The 14,004-nt window shown below is 55.4% G+C and overlaps 6 protein-coding genes across 6 annotated transcripts; 3 read left to right on the top strand and 3 right to left on the bottom strand.

The window, feature by feature from the left end:
* Positions 1-1,196: 1,196 nt before the first annotated feature.
* Positions 1,197-2,722, bottom strand: P170DRAFT_350649 (DUF1593-domain-containing protein; the record flags this gene model as incomplete). Its single annotated transcript, XM_024843815.1, has 2 exons — positions 1,197-2,315; positions 2,366-2,722. 2 exons carry the CDS (start codon positions 2,720-2,722, stop codon positions 1,197-1,199), a joined length of 1,476 nt encoding a protein of 491 aa, XP_024707833.1.
* A 315-nt stretch (positions 2,723-3,037) lies between these two features.
* On the top strand, positions 3,038-3,568 carry P170DRAFT_105895 (uncharacterized protein). Its single transcript, XM_024842290.1, has 2 exons — positions 3,038-3,309; positions 3,382-3,568. Exons 1-2 carry the CDS (start codon positions 3,197-3,199, stop codon positions 3,530-3,532), a joined length of 264 nt encoding a protein of 87 aa, XP_024707832.1. The 5' UTR covers positions 3,038-3,196; the 3' UTR covers positions 3,533-3,568.
* A 2,166-nt stretch (positions 3,569-5,734) lies between these two features.
* On the top strand, positions 5,735-7,914 carry P170DRAFT_444491 (sodium:solute symporter family protein; the record flags this gene model as incomplete). Its single annotated transcript, XM_024850636.1, has 4 exons — positions 5,735-6,019; positions 6,067-6,328; positions 6,379-6,656; positions 6,703-7,914. The coding sequence occupies 4 exons, from the start codon at positions 5,735-5,737 to the stop codon at positions 7,912-7,914; spliced, it is 2,037 nt and encodes a 678-aa protein (XP_024707831.1).
* Positions 7,915-7,967: 53 nt separating this feature from the next.
* Positions 7,968-9,757, bottom strand: P170DRAFT_462445 (uncharacterized protein). The gene is made up of 2 exons (XM_024852101.1): positions 8,961-9,757; positions 7,968-8,910 (listed from the first exon to the last, which is right to left on the bottom strand). Exons 1-2 carry the CDS (start codon positions 9,731-9,733, stop codon positions 8,103-8,105), a joined length of 1,581 nt encoding a protein of 526 aa, XP_024707830.1. The 5' UTR covers positions 9,734-9,757; the 3' UTR covers positions 7,968-8,102.
* Positions 9,758-10,039: 282 nt separating this feature from the next.
* On the bottom strand, positions 10,040-11,263 carry P170DRAFT_462444 (uncharacterized protein; the record flags this gene model as incomplete). The annotated part of the gene is made up of 2 exons (XM_024852100.1): positions 10,040-10,066; positions 10,298-11,263. 2 exons carry the CDS (start codon positions 11,261-11,263, stop codon positions 10,040-10,042), a joined length of 993 nt encoding a protein of 330 aa, XP_024707829.1.
* Positions 11,264-11,628: 365 nt separating this feature from the next.
* Positions 11,629-13,897, top strand: P170DRAFT_434252 (GABA transporter). Its single transcript, XM_024848674.1, has 4 exons — positions 11,629-12,433; positions 12,575-12,774; positions 12,848-13,428; positions 13,475-13,897. The coding sequence occupies exons 1-4, from the start codon at positions 11,816-11,818 to the stop codon at positions 13,693-13,695; spliced, it is 1,620 nt and encodes a 539-aa protein (XP_024707828.1). The 5' UTR covers positions 11,629-11,815; the 3' UTR covers positions 13,696-13,897.
* The last annotated feature ends 107 nt before the right edge of the window (positions 13,898-14,004 follow it).

Here is a 14,004-nt window from a genome sequence, read left to right as displayed (position 1 = left end):
TGATCATCCCCGTTGGAAGGGACAGATAATCAGTCCGTCGATCTCATCCGGACACTGACAGCACACCTTAATCCCTTGCTTCACCTCTGTTATGGAGCTGCCGACCGGGACATGCCTCCTACCGAGATCCCACGCGAACATAACCACTCCCTTCGGAGATAAATCCACGCGATATTCCTGTTGCCAGCTCAAGGCAGCATGCGTTCTAAGGCCGGGCACCAATGGCATTTCGTATTGCGGACAGTGTATCACGCGATCCCACCAGATCCAATCGCCTCGGACACTAAAGACGCCTCTCTGATGCTCTCACGGCAGCCCAAAGCTTGCATGGATGACTCGAATGTCGTCATCAATCGTCTAACTGGCAATTATCAAGCTCTATTATGCAGCTAGGCATCGGGGATACGCCGAATAGAGTTGGACGTGCACAGAGTACATGTATGTACAGGGCGGAATATCTCTCGTTCAGGCCAGCGCTGCAGCCCCGCCCCGCCATGTTTTTCTGCTGCTTATCGTTCACGTTGTGTTGGTTCTTGCGCTGATTTGGCTTTCCGGACTACGGGCTAGTGGGCGTTAGGGCGCCCGAAATTGAGCAATTAGCAATCGGGTTGGGATGAAAACCCTTGACCGCACCGACAGGATCACCGTCCCTCGTAGCACGAGGTAAATCGACTAGACGCAACGGGAAGGCGAGTCGGTGATCCTGGCGCAGTAGGCTCTCGTGATCGGCCACGTGCTGTGTTTGTTTCTGTTGACATCCGATCGACCATAATCCTGTTGATTCAGGTTTCTCTCTAGGTTCTGTCGTGCCTTACGCAAGAGGCCTTGGTTTTCTTTGGTGCGGACCCGATGACCGCCGCAAGGAGTCAGCTGTGCCTTGGGGAGATGGCTGCTCCGGTAGGTAGGGTGCAACGTAGATCTTTGAGGGCTCGATCCAGAGTCCTGGAAGTTTATTTGTGGGGTAGCACAGCAGAAATCTTGACTCATGTCCTGACTTCGAGTCTGTCGCTTGGTGCACACGGTCTTTTGTGTTACTCTTTATTAGGAGCCAACCAACTGGTTCAGCAGGTCTTCTCTCAAGCTCAACAGTCGGAAGGGCGCGATGATCAACAACCAAATCTCGCATTCGAACACGTTTCTCATTCATGTCAATCGTCTACAATTCGATATTTACAGACCACAGCCCGAGCCATTCTCTATGAGTCATTTTCGAGCACCTGCATCACCACACGCCGGTAGGTCGTCAACGCCGGACTCCCGGAGTCCGTCACCTCCACAATCAAGTGTAGGACCTGGCATCCAGACGACATCGTCACACAAGACAACTTGGCCGGCGGGATCTGGACCTTCGCCCTCTGTTCCCCCTTGCCGAATGGCTTGATGTCCATAGTCACCACGTCCTCCACACGGACCGACTCGCCCTGAGTGGGCTCCCCATACTGGAACCAGCGGAACTTCAAGTGATCTCCGTCGGGATCGTAGCTGTCGCTGGCGTCGAAAGTCACCGTCGAGCCAGCGGTCACATTCAGCGCGATGGGGGCTAATCCGCTGGAGCCGTTGACCGACACAACAGGGTGGTGGTTCGCCTGGCTGACATTCTCCGCAAGAGTCCACTGCATGCGGGCGGCGAAGTCATTCTGGTAGGCATTGCGCCAACGCCAGATGGTCGCGTGGTTGGATTTGAAGGTCTCGTTGTTCTTGCCAACCACGGTGTCCGGGACATCGGCGTAGTGGTTGTACTTCAGCCCGTGGGTGCTGGGGTTCACCAGGGAATATCGGCCGCCCCAGGACCCGTACTCGGGGTGCTCGGAGTCGCCGAGCCCGTTCTGGATCAGATACAAGAAGGTCGGCGTGTCACCTTCCATGAGGTACTCATAATCCGGGTACTGCTTACCCAGCGGCCCGATCTGGATGTTGCGACGGATCCATTCGTGGGTGAGTTTCGAATCGTCGGGACCGCCTTTGTCGAATCCGTGCAGTACGTCGCCGGAGATGCCCACCCAGGTGGACACGGGATAGAGGTTCCAGCCGTGCACAGACGCGATGTAGAAGATCTCGGGGAACTCGCGGCGGATCCAAGCGCCCGTGTCGTCTTGGTCGGAGACGGCATACACGCGGAGTCGCGAACGCAACTCGGCCGCCTTCTCGGGCGAATAGTCCTTACGGATCTTATACAGCACCTGTGCGAGGTTGTTGGTGCCGCCCCAGGCGAGAACCCAAAGCGGCTGCTTGGAGTCATGCTCCAGACGCTCGAGGAGCAGTTTCGCACCGTCACTGAGGGGAATATCGTCGCCTACTCCGGCCATGCCATATTCCTAACCACGTTAGCTCTCACCCAACTGAACAGCAACAATATTCAACATACCGTTGTTCCGTTCCTCAAAATCCCGTGGAAGTACTCTGCCGAAGGAAAGGGCGAGTCCTTGGGAGCATGGCGGTTCAAGTTGTCCACGACCTTGCCATAGGCATCGATGATCTTGGTCATGTCCTCGGGATGGATCTCGTTCCTCAGCCATACCGACGTGGTGGCGACCAGACCTTCGGTGTTGAACTGGTTGCTGTGAACAAGGTACCGGACCAGAGATTCTGCATCGTCAGGCTCATTGGCAATATCGGACAGTACGAAGACTCGCGGCTTGGTGGGATAGGAGAGAAGGCCTCGCGCAGCGACAAGCTGCAGCCCCAGACAGACTAAAACCACGAGGGAGGCGAAAGGCGTCATGGTGGCGACTATCGATCGGGAAGACTGACTGAAAACACAATCCAGGACTCCAGAGAGACCCGTCGCCCATTTATACTTCCTCCGGAGAAGTGCTTAAGCCGGGCACCCGACTCCAACTTGGAACCCCCACGCCATACATCATGACATCCGTTCAGCGCGAGTCAAACAGGCGAATAACACCTCACCCATGTACCCCAGAAATCGGAACTAACCCGCCTGTTCTGCAGCGTGAAGAAAAGCTCGTTCTCGTGGTGATGCCCTGGTTGGACTGCCAAGCAACCTTTGCGGGGAAATGCGGAGACCCTAGTCGCGTGTGGGGAGGCCGAACTGCCCGCTTTCTGCAAAAGATCACCGCTCCGTCGTTCCAATCGGGCAGTTTGAACCCTCGCGCGGTTCAAGTTGCCTGCTGCAGGTGCCGGGCCCCGCCGTCGGCTGTATAGCGTATGGGATGGGCGATTTTGGCGAAATTAAAGTATGACGTCGCTAGGTAGGTCTGGGTTGAAAGGGCAGTTGGAGCCACAGACTCCCCTCCTTGTTACTGAGGGAATGCCTTTTTGGTTATTTCTTTTCTTTCTGGGTCCCGCAAGGTAGGAACAATCAGGCCATTTATGCCAAGTTGGGTGTTCGGTGAACGTGAAGAAAGAAATAACGCAGTGTAGACTTCAATCCACCAGCAGTCTCCTGGCCGGCGTCGCTGCAATATTGGGCCATCCACCCATTAGCTCAGCCATGAGCCATGGTCTGATGCCATACCCGGAGCGAGTGAATGGCTCAGTGGCAAATGAATACAAGTCCTTTCCGACCAAGTAGAAAACAGTCACCAGTCTATACTCAATGTAATGTCCACTCCAGCTAGGGGTTCTGCGCGGCACAGGGCCAGCCTCACGGCATTATGCTTAAATCCTGATCCTTGGCTTGGTTAGCGTGGCTTGGGAGATATTGATGGGAAGTGCGTACAGCTGCTATGGTATAACCCAGGCATGAATAACATGAAGTAAATACTCTAAAAAGAATCTGGGACTCATGGCGAGCTTTCAGCCCTAATTTTCTCTATCTAGATGCTGTTCAGTTCAAGCCTCAAATCTCTCCCTGTTCTTCTCCACCCATGTCTGGAGCCCAGTCTGTGGCCGCACCGCATCCGCAATCCTGATCCTTTGAGCCCCAACCAATCCCACAGTCTGCTCTTGACCAGCATCATACGCCAAAATGGACCCAGCCACGCGCCCAACATTCCCGGGATCAGTCCAGTTAAACTCGTCATCGGGATTCGGCAGCTCAACCAACCCATCCCGAACGCCCTCTCTAGACCCAAAACATTACTAGCAAAGAGGCGTCAATCCGGGTGGTGTTTTACTGCTATATTGCAGCCGAGCGATGTAGGGGACCTCACTCAAAGCCTTCTATTGCTAGGATGACGGAGCATCTCAGTCGCGGCAAGAAGGAACTGAATTCTACATCTTCACTTGTGTAGTTCTACGGCGTGGTTCTACATGCGTGTCTTAAGTTCGGGCCAGACCCGAGACCCGACTACGCCGGGTAACAACAGGGCTCTCTGGATAGCGACGAGTGGAGTTGATGGCTAACCCTTTTGCCGAGCAGATACAAGACTATAAATTTCGTGTCCATGACTCCATTCTCTGTACTACGACGGATCCACAGAGTCGGCTTTCGGCCCTTGGTCGGGCCCCGAGCCCCGAGCCCCGACAGGCCGAGAGGGCGCCTTCCGGGCCGAAGTCCCTCGATCAAAGATAGTAAACTCATGACATGCCATCTTGTGCTACAATGGAAACCCTTGAGGATAATTTTTAGGTTTGGCTGAAAGGATAAATAACCTTGTCCCACCTCAAAACCTAAGTGATTCGGTCCAGAACTCAGCACTATAATTCTGTGCGGGACGCACTGTACTTAACTCGACTGACAGCTTTCATAGAAGCTATCTAGCCCGTGTTAAATACTGACTCATAGCTTCCAGGCCAGTAACTGCCTTGTTACTGTTGAGACAAATGTTCAGGGCAAATGCATGTGCAACAGAGAAATTACCACCGTATCTCGCCTGAGAATGAGCCAGCCACATACATGACACTCAACTCCACTGCCACCAAGCAAGTGTCCGATTCAATGCCATCGTGGCATCTGCGATATCATCGATGTCAATCTCACTGACACTGATGGGTTATATTAACTCGTGGCATGATTCCCTCGCACATCGAAACATTGGTGAATCAAGCGTGTCTGGGACTGCAACCTATTCCTTGCGACGACGAAGACCGTTGAGAGTACCAACGTGGCTCGCAAAAACTAACATTGCTGGAGTTTAGACGCGAGCAATCCAAGGGAAAAGCGACAGAACAGAGCTGCCTCTAGATAGAGGGGACCCTGGCAAGGCAAATTGGCTATCAGCTTGGCTGCATAAGTCTAGGCTTGTGAAAAGCGTGGCCTGCTTGGTCGAGATTATCCAAATCCACTGTCTCCAACGACTCCAACTTCCATTCTAGTCCTCGTTTCAGGTGAAGTAAAGGGTCCAGGTATGAGCATACTAGGAGTCGGCATGTCATCTTCAGCCCTGACACTTTACCGTTCCAATCTCAGTGGGAGTTGCCGCCAAAGATCGAGATAAGAAAAGGTTTATTGCAAGGGTTCCCTATCTATTGGCCTGCTCACTCAAATGTTCCGACAGGAAAGTTGAGTCGTGCATCTTTGCAATCCGGCGCCTCCAGCACGCAATTATCTAGTGCGCACCAACACAAGCCATCCTCCACTTTTCTCCCCCTCCTTGACGACTCTCCTACTCTAATTCCTGCCGATTGTCATACTTCGGGATACTGCCGTGCGGGTTATCACGATGGTCGAGACTAATGCATAACGCCATTCATCGCCTCCAGGTCGCAATTGCTTCTCGTCAAGATGTCCGATCGACAATGGGAGTCGCATATTTAACAGCCGGATCATCGCCTGTCCATAGTTTTCTCTGCGGATAGGTACTTCCCTCAAAATATCGCTAGTGCTATCGCCATGGGTCAGATTACCACCGCAGGAGTCACCCTCGTGTCGCAAGGCACGGGGTATGGACTCCTCATCGGCCTCGGGATCCTCTTCTGCGGCGTGATTCTCATCGCGGTGAAGATCCAAAAGGCGTATCTGGACGAAGACTCGGGCAAGTCGGAGATGTTCATGGTGGCGAATCGAACGGTCGGCACGGGGTTGACTGCGTCGGCGGTGTTTTCGTCGTGGATGTGGATCAACGAGACGGTGTTTTCGGCCGTCAATTGTTATCGCTTCGGGCTGGCGGCGCCGATGGTATGTCTGCGTATGCAGGATGGTAGGATGAATGCTGATGACTGCAGTGGTATGGCTCTGGTCTCTGCTTCCAGATCGCCCTGATGGCCATCCTGGGCGTGCTGGCCAAGCTGCGAGTGCCGTATGCGCATACGTCGCTGGAGATCATTCGCCAGCGATATGGCAAGATCGCGCATGTCGTCTTCCTCGTGCTGAATCTGTTCTGCAATATCTTTGGCTGCGCGTCGATGATCTTGACGGGCTCGCAGTTGATTCATGGCATCGCGGGGATTCATTTCGTCGCGGCGACCATTCTCATTCCGCTGGGAGGTAGGTTTGCAGGTCTATCTTTGTCTGGAAGCTCATACTGACGATGTCAGTGGTGATGTATACGGCTGTCGGCGGGCTCAAGGCCACCTTCTTGACGGATTACCTGCACACGGCCATCGCCCTGATTCTCATTATTTACTTCACCCTCGCCATTCTCACGCACGACGCAATTGGCGGGCTCTATGGGCTTTACGACAAGGTGTCGGCTCTATCTGATGACAACTTCATCCCGGGCAATTTCCAGGGCTCTCTTCTCACTATGAAGTCGCACGACGCTATCATGTGGGGATTGATTCTGAAGTTTGGCAACCTGGCTCTAGTCGTGATGGTACGCTTTGCCTGCTCTCCCTTATCAATCTTTACTGACCCGTCAGGACACCGCATTCTGGCAAAAGTCCTTCGCAACCGAAGTCAAAGCCACCGTGCCTGGCTACAACCTCGCCGCCGTCGCCATCTTCGGCGTGCCCTGGGGCCTGGGCACCGTGATCGGACTCGCCGCACGAGTGCTGCACGACACGCCTCTCTTTCCCACGTATCCCGGCGAATTCACCGAGTCCGAGGTCCTAACCGGGTTCGTGATGCCGTACGCCATCCAGGCCTGCATCGGCGAGAAAGGCGTGATCGCATTCGTGGTGATGCTGTTCATGGCGCTCACCAGCACGGTGTCGTCGTCCATGATCGCCGTCAGCAGCATCCTATCCTTCGACCTGTACAAAACCTACATCAACCCGCAAGCCTCCGACAAGCGACTCATCCGCGTCAGCCATCTCTCCGTCGTCTTCCACGCCATCTTCATCACCGCCTTCTCCATCGTCCTCAACTACGGCGGCGCCAACATGACCTGGATCGGCTATTTCCGGCCCATCCTCACCTCTTCCGGCATCGTCCCGCTGATCTTCACCCTCTGCTGGTCCGGCCAGACCCGTCTCGCCGCCATCTGGGCCCCTATCCTGGGCTTTGGGACAGGAATGGCCATCTGGTTGGGGACGGCTAAGTCGCTGTACGGCGCCGTCAACCTCACCACGACAATGGAAGAAGCGCCGTGTCTGTACGGGTCCATCGCCGCGTGCTTCTCGCCAGCCCTCTACTCCGTCCTCATATCATTCTACAAGCCATATAAATTCGACTGGCGGCAATTCCTCCGCATCGAACTCGTCGAAACACCCGAGTCGGAATCCGAGCCCGAGTCCTCGGCCCCGACAGACAGCACCGAAAAACACCCCGTCGTCTCCTCCTCCCCACAGAACCCACCAGAACCCTCGCTAGAAAACCTCCACCACCCCTTCGACGCCTCCACGCTGGCCCAGCTCCGCAAGTGGTACCGCATCGCGTGGGTCAGCTGGGTGGTGCTCGTGCTGCTGACGTTCGTGGTGTGGCCGATGCCGCTGTACCGGGGGTACGTGTTCACGAAGCCGTTCTTTGCAGGCTGGACGACGGTGGCGATCGCGTGGCAGTTTCTGGCGTTTGTGGCGGTCGTCATCTATCCGGTTTATGATGGGAGGAGGGAGATTTGGACTGCGGTGAATGGGGTGAGGAGGGAGGTTGGGGGGTGGTTGGGGAGGGCTTCTTCTTCTTCTGGTCCTTAGGGTGGGGGTTGAGTGCTATGGGGGTTATGTTGTGTTGTTGTTGAAGTGAGAGGGTAGATTGTTCGTTTAATATCAAGGTATCTATCTATCTATCATCATCATCATCATCATTTAGCCCACGACATTAAAACCACATATCGTCCTTCAAAACCAAGCATAAATCATAAACCACACCCGAATGCAAAACGCTATGCAACAAAAAAATCCGCCCCCAAACTCCTCGCCATCTCAATCCACCCTCTTCGATGCGCCCCCTCCTCCCCCCAAATCAGCACCAGCACGTCCATCGCAAACGTCGACGTCTTATACGGCAGCACCCTCGACACGGCAGCAAGATGCAACCACGCCCAGCGCCGCAGCTCGGGGCTCTTGGCCTCTGCGCCGGCGATGAAACTCGGCCAGATGCTGGACTTAAAGAGGCCGCTGTCGGGGTCGAGTTTGGATAGTTGGGTGGCGATGGTTGAGACGAGATGTTCTCGCTCGCTTTCTTCGGGGTCGCCTTCCGGGATAGAAACTGGGATGAGAATCTGGTTGTTGACGCAGCTCTCTGGTTTCTGGGAAGGAAGTACCCGCATCGCGTACAGACAGATGGCCGCCTGGTAGGCGCTCGCGATCCAAGTGCGCTGGTGCAGGTCCTGGCAGGGCGAGAGGCTCTGGACGGAGAGGGCCCAGTCGAAGGGGACGAAGGAGCGGACGGTGCGTAGGATTTCCTTGACGGTTTCCGCGGTTGGGTCGGGGTGTTTCCCGTGAGTGGGGGTGTTCATGCGTGAGTCCGAGTCCGAGTCTGGCGCTATATCCGAATGGTCGACCGGGTACGAGACCTCGGACAGCTGCACGAGCGTCAACAGACACTGCAGCAGCTGGGCCGGGCAGGAGGCGAAATTATTCGTCTCGGCGGTGGCCAGGATGGCGGAGACGTCGAAGCCGTCTTCGATGCCGTAGATGGATGGGGTGAGGGGGATGGATTTGGAGATGGTGCTGCCGATGATGTCGAATCTGTGTCTAGTATTTAGCTGATGTGATTTAGATGGGGTAAGGGGACATACACTAAGAGCTCTGAGACAAGCCATCTGCGCAGAAGGCCCGCAGGCGAAGATATTGCAACCGTCTCTGTGTCTGAAACCGTCCCCTCCTGTCTTCGTAGACAGTTGATCAGCCGCTTGGCGCCCTCGAGGTGAATGCGCCAGACGTCAGTCCCGGAGTCCAGGAACTCGAGGTACATGAGGACCAGGATAGCCGCGATGATGAGGTCGATATCAGCGGTGGAGAGGTTTACAATGGCGTCATTGAGCAGACGCAGTGCCTTGTGTTTAGCGACTAAGGCGTCGCGGTAGACGGTGTTCGAGCGCGCATGCACCGGCGAGAGATGGTACAAGTGGCAGGCTGAGGTAGCGACAAAGACTTCGCGCAGCATCGGATACTCCGACAGATAGGCCAGGAGCTGGCGGACGGGGTTCTGGTCCCGGATATCGTAGATGACAATCTCCTTGCAGAACGTCTGGTCGAAATGGTAGATGTATCGCGCATATCGGGACCCGAGGTCTTGCAGGAGCGGGTCGATCAGGGGTGTACAGATCCTCATCCCCATGTCCATGTCTATAGCCTCGGACGGCGATCCCGTTTCTCTGGTCTGTGACACAGACACATCAAACGTCTTCCCCATCATCTTCCCCCGACTGGCGACACCCTTGTTCCAGAGAATCAGGCGCTCGTAGCCAAGACACTCGACGCCGGTTAGGGCACATTTGCGACAGGCGGGCAGGGCCCGATCACACCTGAGCCGCCGCCGACGGCACGAATGGCAGTTTTTGTCGGCCATCGTGGTGCGGAAATGGCATGCATCGCGGTGCTAGTGAGAAGGATGAGTCGAAGATCAGTTCCTGACTGGCCATGATGCCATGCTCGACGCTAGTGTCTTGGCTTCCTTTTTGGTTAGCGAGGTGGATCTGGAAATCAGGGTGGAGCGCAGGGACGGAAATCGGCAGGTTACTACTAGTTGCACTTAATACCGGGCCTGGGAGAGTTCTTGAGGAAGTTTGTGTGCGATGATCGGACATTCAAGCTTTTGTGCCAAGGTTGAGGTAGGAGGAGTATGTCGGAGATCATTTCTATGGAGTATTCATTCTTAACCACCGTGAAATTCGTAAACCATCTACAACATTATTAATTACTATTATATACACCAGCCCTACAGTCCAACCCTCCTATACGCTGGCGGTGCCGTCGCTACCTTCTCGTACTCCGGCAACAGCCCGAAATCCGCCTCCATCACCTTCACCAAGTCTGTCAGATCCGTATATGAATGCAGCGGCACCGGAATCGTCGCTCCAAAACCTCTGGCCGAGCGTCGTCGCGCCACTAGAGACCCGGTGTCGCGACTAACGGTCTCTCTACCCGTCACCAGCTCGATCGTTACCTGGTGTCGGACCGTCAGTGGCGGGGAGCCGGATGGGGCATCGATGTCGGTGTCATTGATCGGGTGGACGTCTTTTCCGACACTGATTTCTAGTGGAATGGCGATTCTCATGTCGTGAATTGACTGTTCGGATGACAGTGGTTTTGGTTTCTGGAGAGCCGTCCAGCGGCCTTTTTTGGTTCCATGCGCCAGAGTCCGAGTGTGCGTCGTTGTTGATTCCGAACTTTTAGTGTCCCATGTGATGAGCTCGTCCAGACGCCATGCTAGGCGGTATACGACGAGAGTTGTCAATTCCGACGGCCGAGATGCCGGCGAAGCGACGTTGCATAGTTGAATGTCTGCAGAGTAGCGAGTGCATTGACCCGAGGAGACTTGAGGAGCAAGAGTGAACTCTGCTTTTACGCTGGATCCTGGGAATCTGCGTGCGTGCGTGACAATGTCCCAGGGGTCGGGGAATCGGCGACAGATCAATTGCAGGGGTCGAGAGTCGGTGAGCGTGTAGCCATTGCGGGTAGCCGTAGCGATCAGTTCGTAGGAGACTTCCAGGGGACCCGATGGAATAGTCTCCGGGCAGTGGAGGGGAGATGGCAAAGCGAAGGTGAATTCATGAGTGAGATGGCCGTCGTGGTGGATGGTCGATGCTGGCGTGGTGGATAGATTGCAGCGGACGATTTCTTGCACGGAAGTAGATGTAGGGGTGTGAGATACATGCTTTGGTTTTCGTAAGGTCAGGCGCGTTTTGAGTCGACTGGACCTCTTGGATGTGTTCGATGCAATCACGTCGAGTCGAATGGTCCGGACGAGAGCCACCTGCAGCGAGTGCAGGGTGTGGGAGGTCTGGACGGTGCCGGCGAGAGGATGGCCGTACAATTCCCCGTCGGAGTCGACATAGACGGTGTGGGAAGGTGGACAGGACAGCGCCAGGTCCGCCATTGCTGGACCGTTGAGAAGAGGAAGACATGAAGGAGACTGGCTGAATGAAATAAGTAAATGCAAAGCAAGTGCAAATGCAAGCAACAACAATCCAAAGCCAATCAAAAGCAACGCGGCGTCGATGCAAGCGGTAGGCGCTAGTCCCGATCGGGCAGCCAAGACACACGGGACGCAACCCACAGCCAATCACATGCAAGGGCGGGGGTCTGACAGGCTGATAGCAAATGACATGCCTCCAAAGTATCTCCTTCTAACCGTCTTCTCTCTAGTCCTGGCAAACTCGACGGACACGTTGGCTTCCTCGTCCTTTTCCCTTTCCCTCGTTTTTCTTTTTCCTTTCCTTTTTCGTTCTCTCCCACGTTGCCCTTTTTTCGATTTTTCCAGCCTTTTTCCTAATTTCCCCTCCCACGCGCCAGGATCCGTCCGACTCCGGAGTATTCGACGATCTAGACTCACCCCCGCTGACTCGCAGTAGTCGTAAAAGCAACCCCCCAAGCGAAACCAACCCAAGCGCCGATTGCGACATCTGCTGCTGAACCCCCTGCACCCAGCATGTCCTCCTCACGCCAGGACGATCCCCTCGGGAATACCGTCCTGATTGGCGCCTCCGAGGAAGGCCGGAAATTCGACAGGGCCACTGCAGATGAAACCCTCGAGGGCCTCGGATACGTGCCCGAACTGTCTCGCAACCGCTCGACCTGGCACGTGGTGTTTATGTGCTTCATCCTGTCCTCCGTGCCCTACGGTCTCTCCACCACCCTGACTTATCCCCTGGCTGGCGGCGGTCCTGCCAACATCATCTGGGGCTGGGTCGCCGTCTCGCTGATCATCCTATGCGTCGCTGTCTCCCTGGCCGAGATCACCTCCGTCTACCCTACTGCCGGCGGTGTGTACTATCAGACCTTCGTGCTGTCGCCCATCTGGTGCCGCCGCATCACCTCGTGGATCTGCGGGTGGGCCTACGTGGCTGGCAATGTCATGATCACGCTGGCTGTCAACTTCGGCACCACCCTGTTCTTCGTGGCCAGCTTGAACGTCTTCGAAAAGTCCCCCGGCGTCGGCATCACCGACGACTTCGAGGCCTGGCACACCTACCTCATCTTCCTTGCGATAACCCTACTCTGCCATGCGATCCCGGCTTTTGGCAATAGATGGCTGCCCTTGTTAGAGGTATACCCATGATTCTGTCCTGTCCTGTCCTGTCCTGTCCTGTCCCATGCGAAAAGAAAGAACAGACCCAAGCGACTCTCCCTTCCTATGTTATATTCTCTCCCACTGCGCCTGCACTAATCACTCCCATCGCGTCTATAGCAATTTGCCATCTTCTGGACCCTGGCGGGCTTGATCGTCATCGTCGTGTGCATCCTGGTCCTGGCCCGCGAAGGCCGCCATTCCGCCCACTGGGTCTTTACTCACTTCGAACCGCAAGCAGGATGGCCGGCCGGATGGTCGTTCTGTATCGGTCTCTTGCACGCTGCCTACGCAACTTCTGCCACCGGCATGATCATCTCGTAAATCTTTCTTTCTTTCTTTCTCTCTCCCTGCGCGACAATCTGCTCTAGAACCTCTACTAAACTAACCTAGGATGTGTGAGGAGGTGCGCGAACCCGCCGTCCAAGTCCCCAAAGCCATGGTGGGCACTATCGTCATCAACCTCTTCGCCGGCCTGGTGCTGCTGATCCCGCTGTGCTTCGTGCTGCCCGATCTCAGCTATCTGGTGAACCTGGCCTCGGGACAGCCGGTGCCTCCGACCCTCAAGGCCGCGACGGGCAGCTCCGTCGGCGCCTTCTGTCTGCTTATCCCGCTGCTCGTGCTGGGCATCATCTGCGGCGTGGGCTGCGTGACGGCGACGTCGCGCTGCACGTGGGCATTCTCTCGCGACGGCGCCATCCCCGGCTCCAAATGGTGGAAGACCGTCAACCAGCGTCTCGATATCCCCCTGAACGCCATGATGCTGGGCATGGTGGTCGAGATCCTCCTGGGCTTGATCTACTTCGGCTCCAGCGCCGCTTTCAGCGCGTTCTCCGGCGTCGGCGTCATCCTGCTCACGCTCAGCTATGCCTGTCCGGTCGCTGTCAGCCTGATCCTGCGCCGGAGAGCCGATATCCAGCAGGGCAAGTTCAACATGGGTGCTCTCGGCGCGTTCTGCAACGTCGTTGCCATCTGTCAGTCCTCTCGCCCCTCTCTTCCCACTAATCTAACAAGTCACAGCATGGACCCTCCTCGCCATCCCCCTCTTCTCGATGCCCACCTTCAAAGACGTCACCGTCGACACGATGAACTACGCCTCCGTGGTGTTCGTCGGCTACGTGGCCATCGCAGCCGTGTGGTACTGGGTCTGGGGCCACAAGAACTACGTCGGGCCGCCGACGGAAGGCGTGGAGCCGGAGGTGGCTCCAGTGCAGACCCACAACATCGCGAAGACCAAATAGTGGAGCGCACTTTATTTTCACTGACTCGTCTGTTCGTCTGGTTTGGAGAGTCCTGATTACTTTTCCTGGTATTTGCTCGTTGCTGTCCCGCGGCTGCGTTGGCTTGGAGGTTATACCCTATACCCATAAAATCACGTGTATGAATTCGATGGAACGTGTATATACGATTGAATCGTGAATATAATCTAGAGTTATGATAACGGATTTTCATGTTGCCTGGCTGTCACATCCTTTTTCCTTCCTCGGTAGCCTTGTCCCTTAAGTTATCAGGGTTCGAGTTTTAAACAGGAATTTGCGTAATAAGCGGTT

This window comes from Aspergillus steynii (assembly GCF_002849105.1).
Source record: "Aspergillus steynii IBT 23096 chromosome Unknown P170scaffold_2, whole genome shotgun sequence".
Taxonomy (NCBI): Eukaryota; Fungi; Ascomycota; class Eurotiomycetes; order Eurotiales; family Aspergillaceae; genus Aspergillus; species Aspergillus steynii.
The sequence above is the reverse complement of the archived record's forward strand: the minus strand, read 5'-3'. Positions and strand labels throughout refer to the sequence as shown.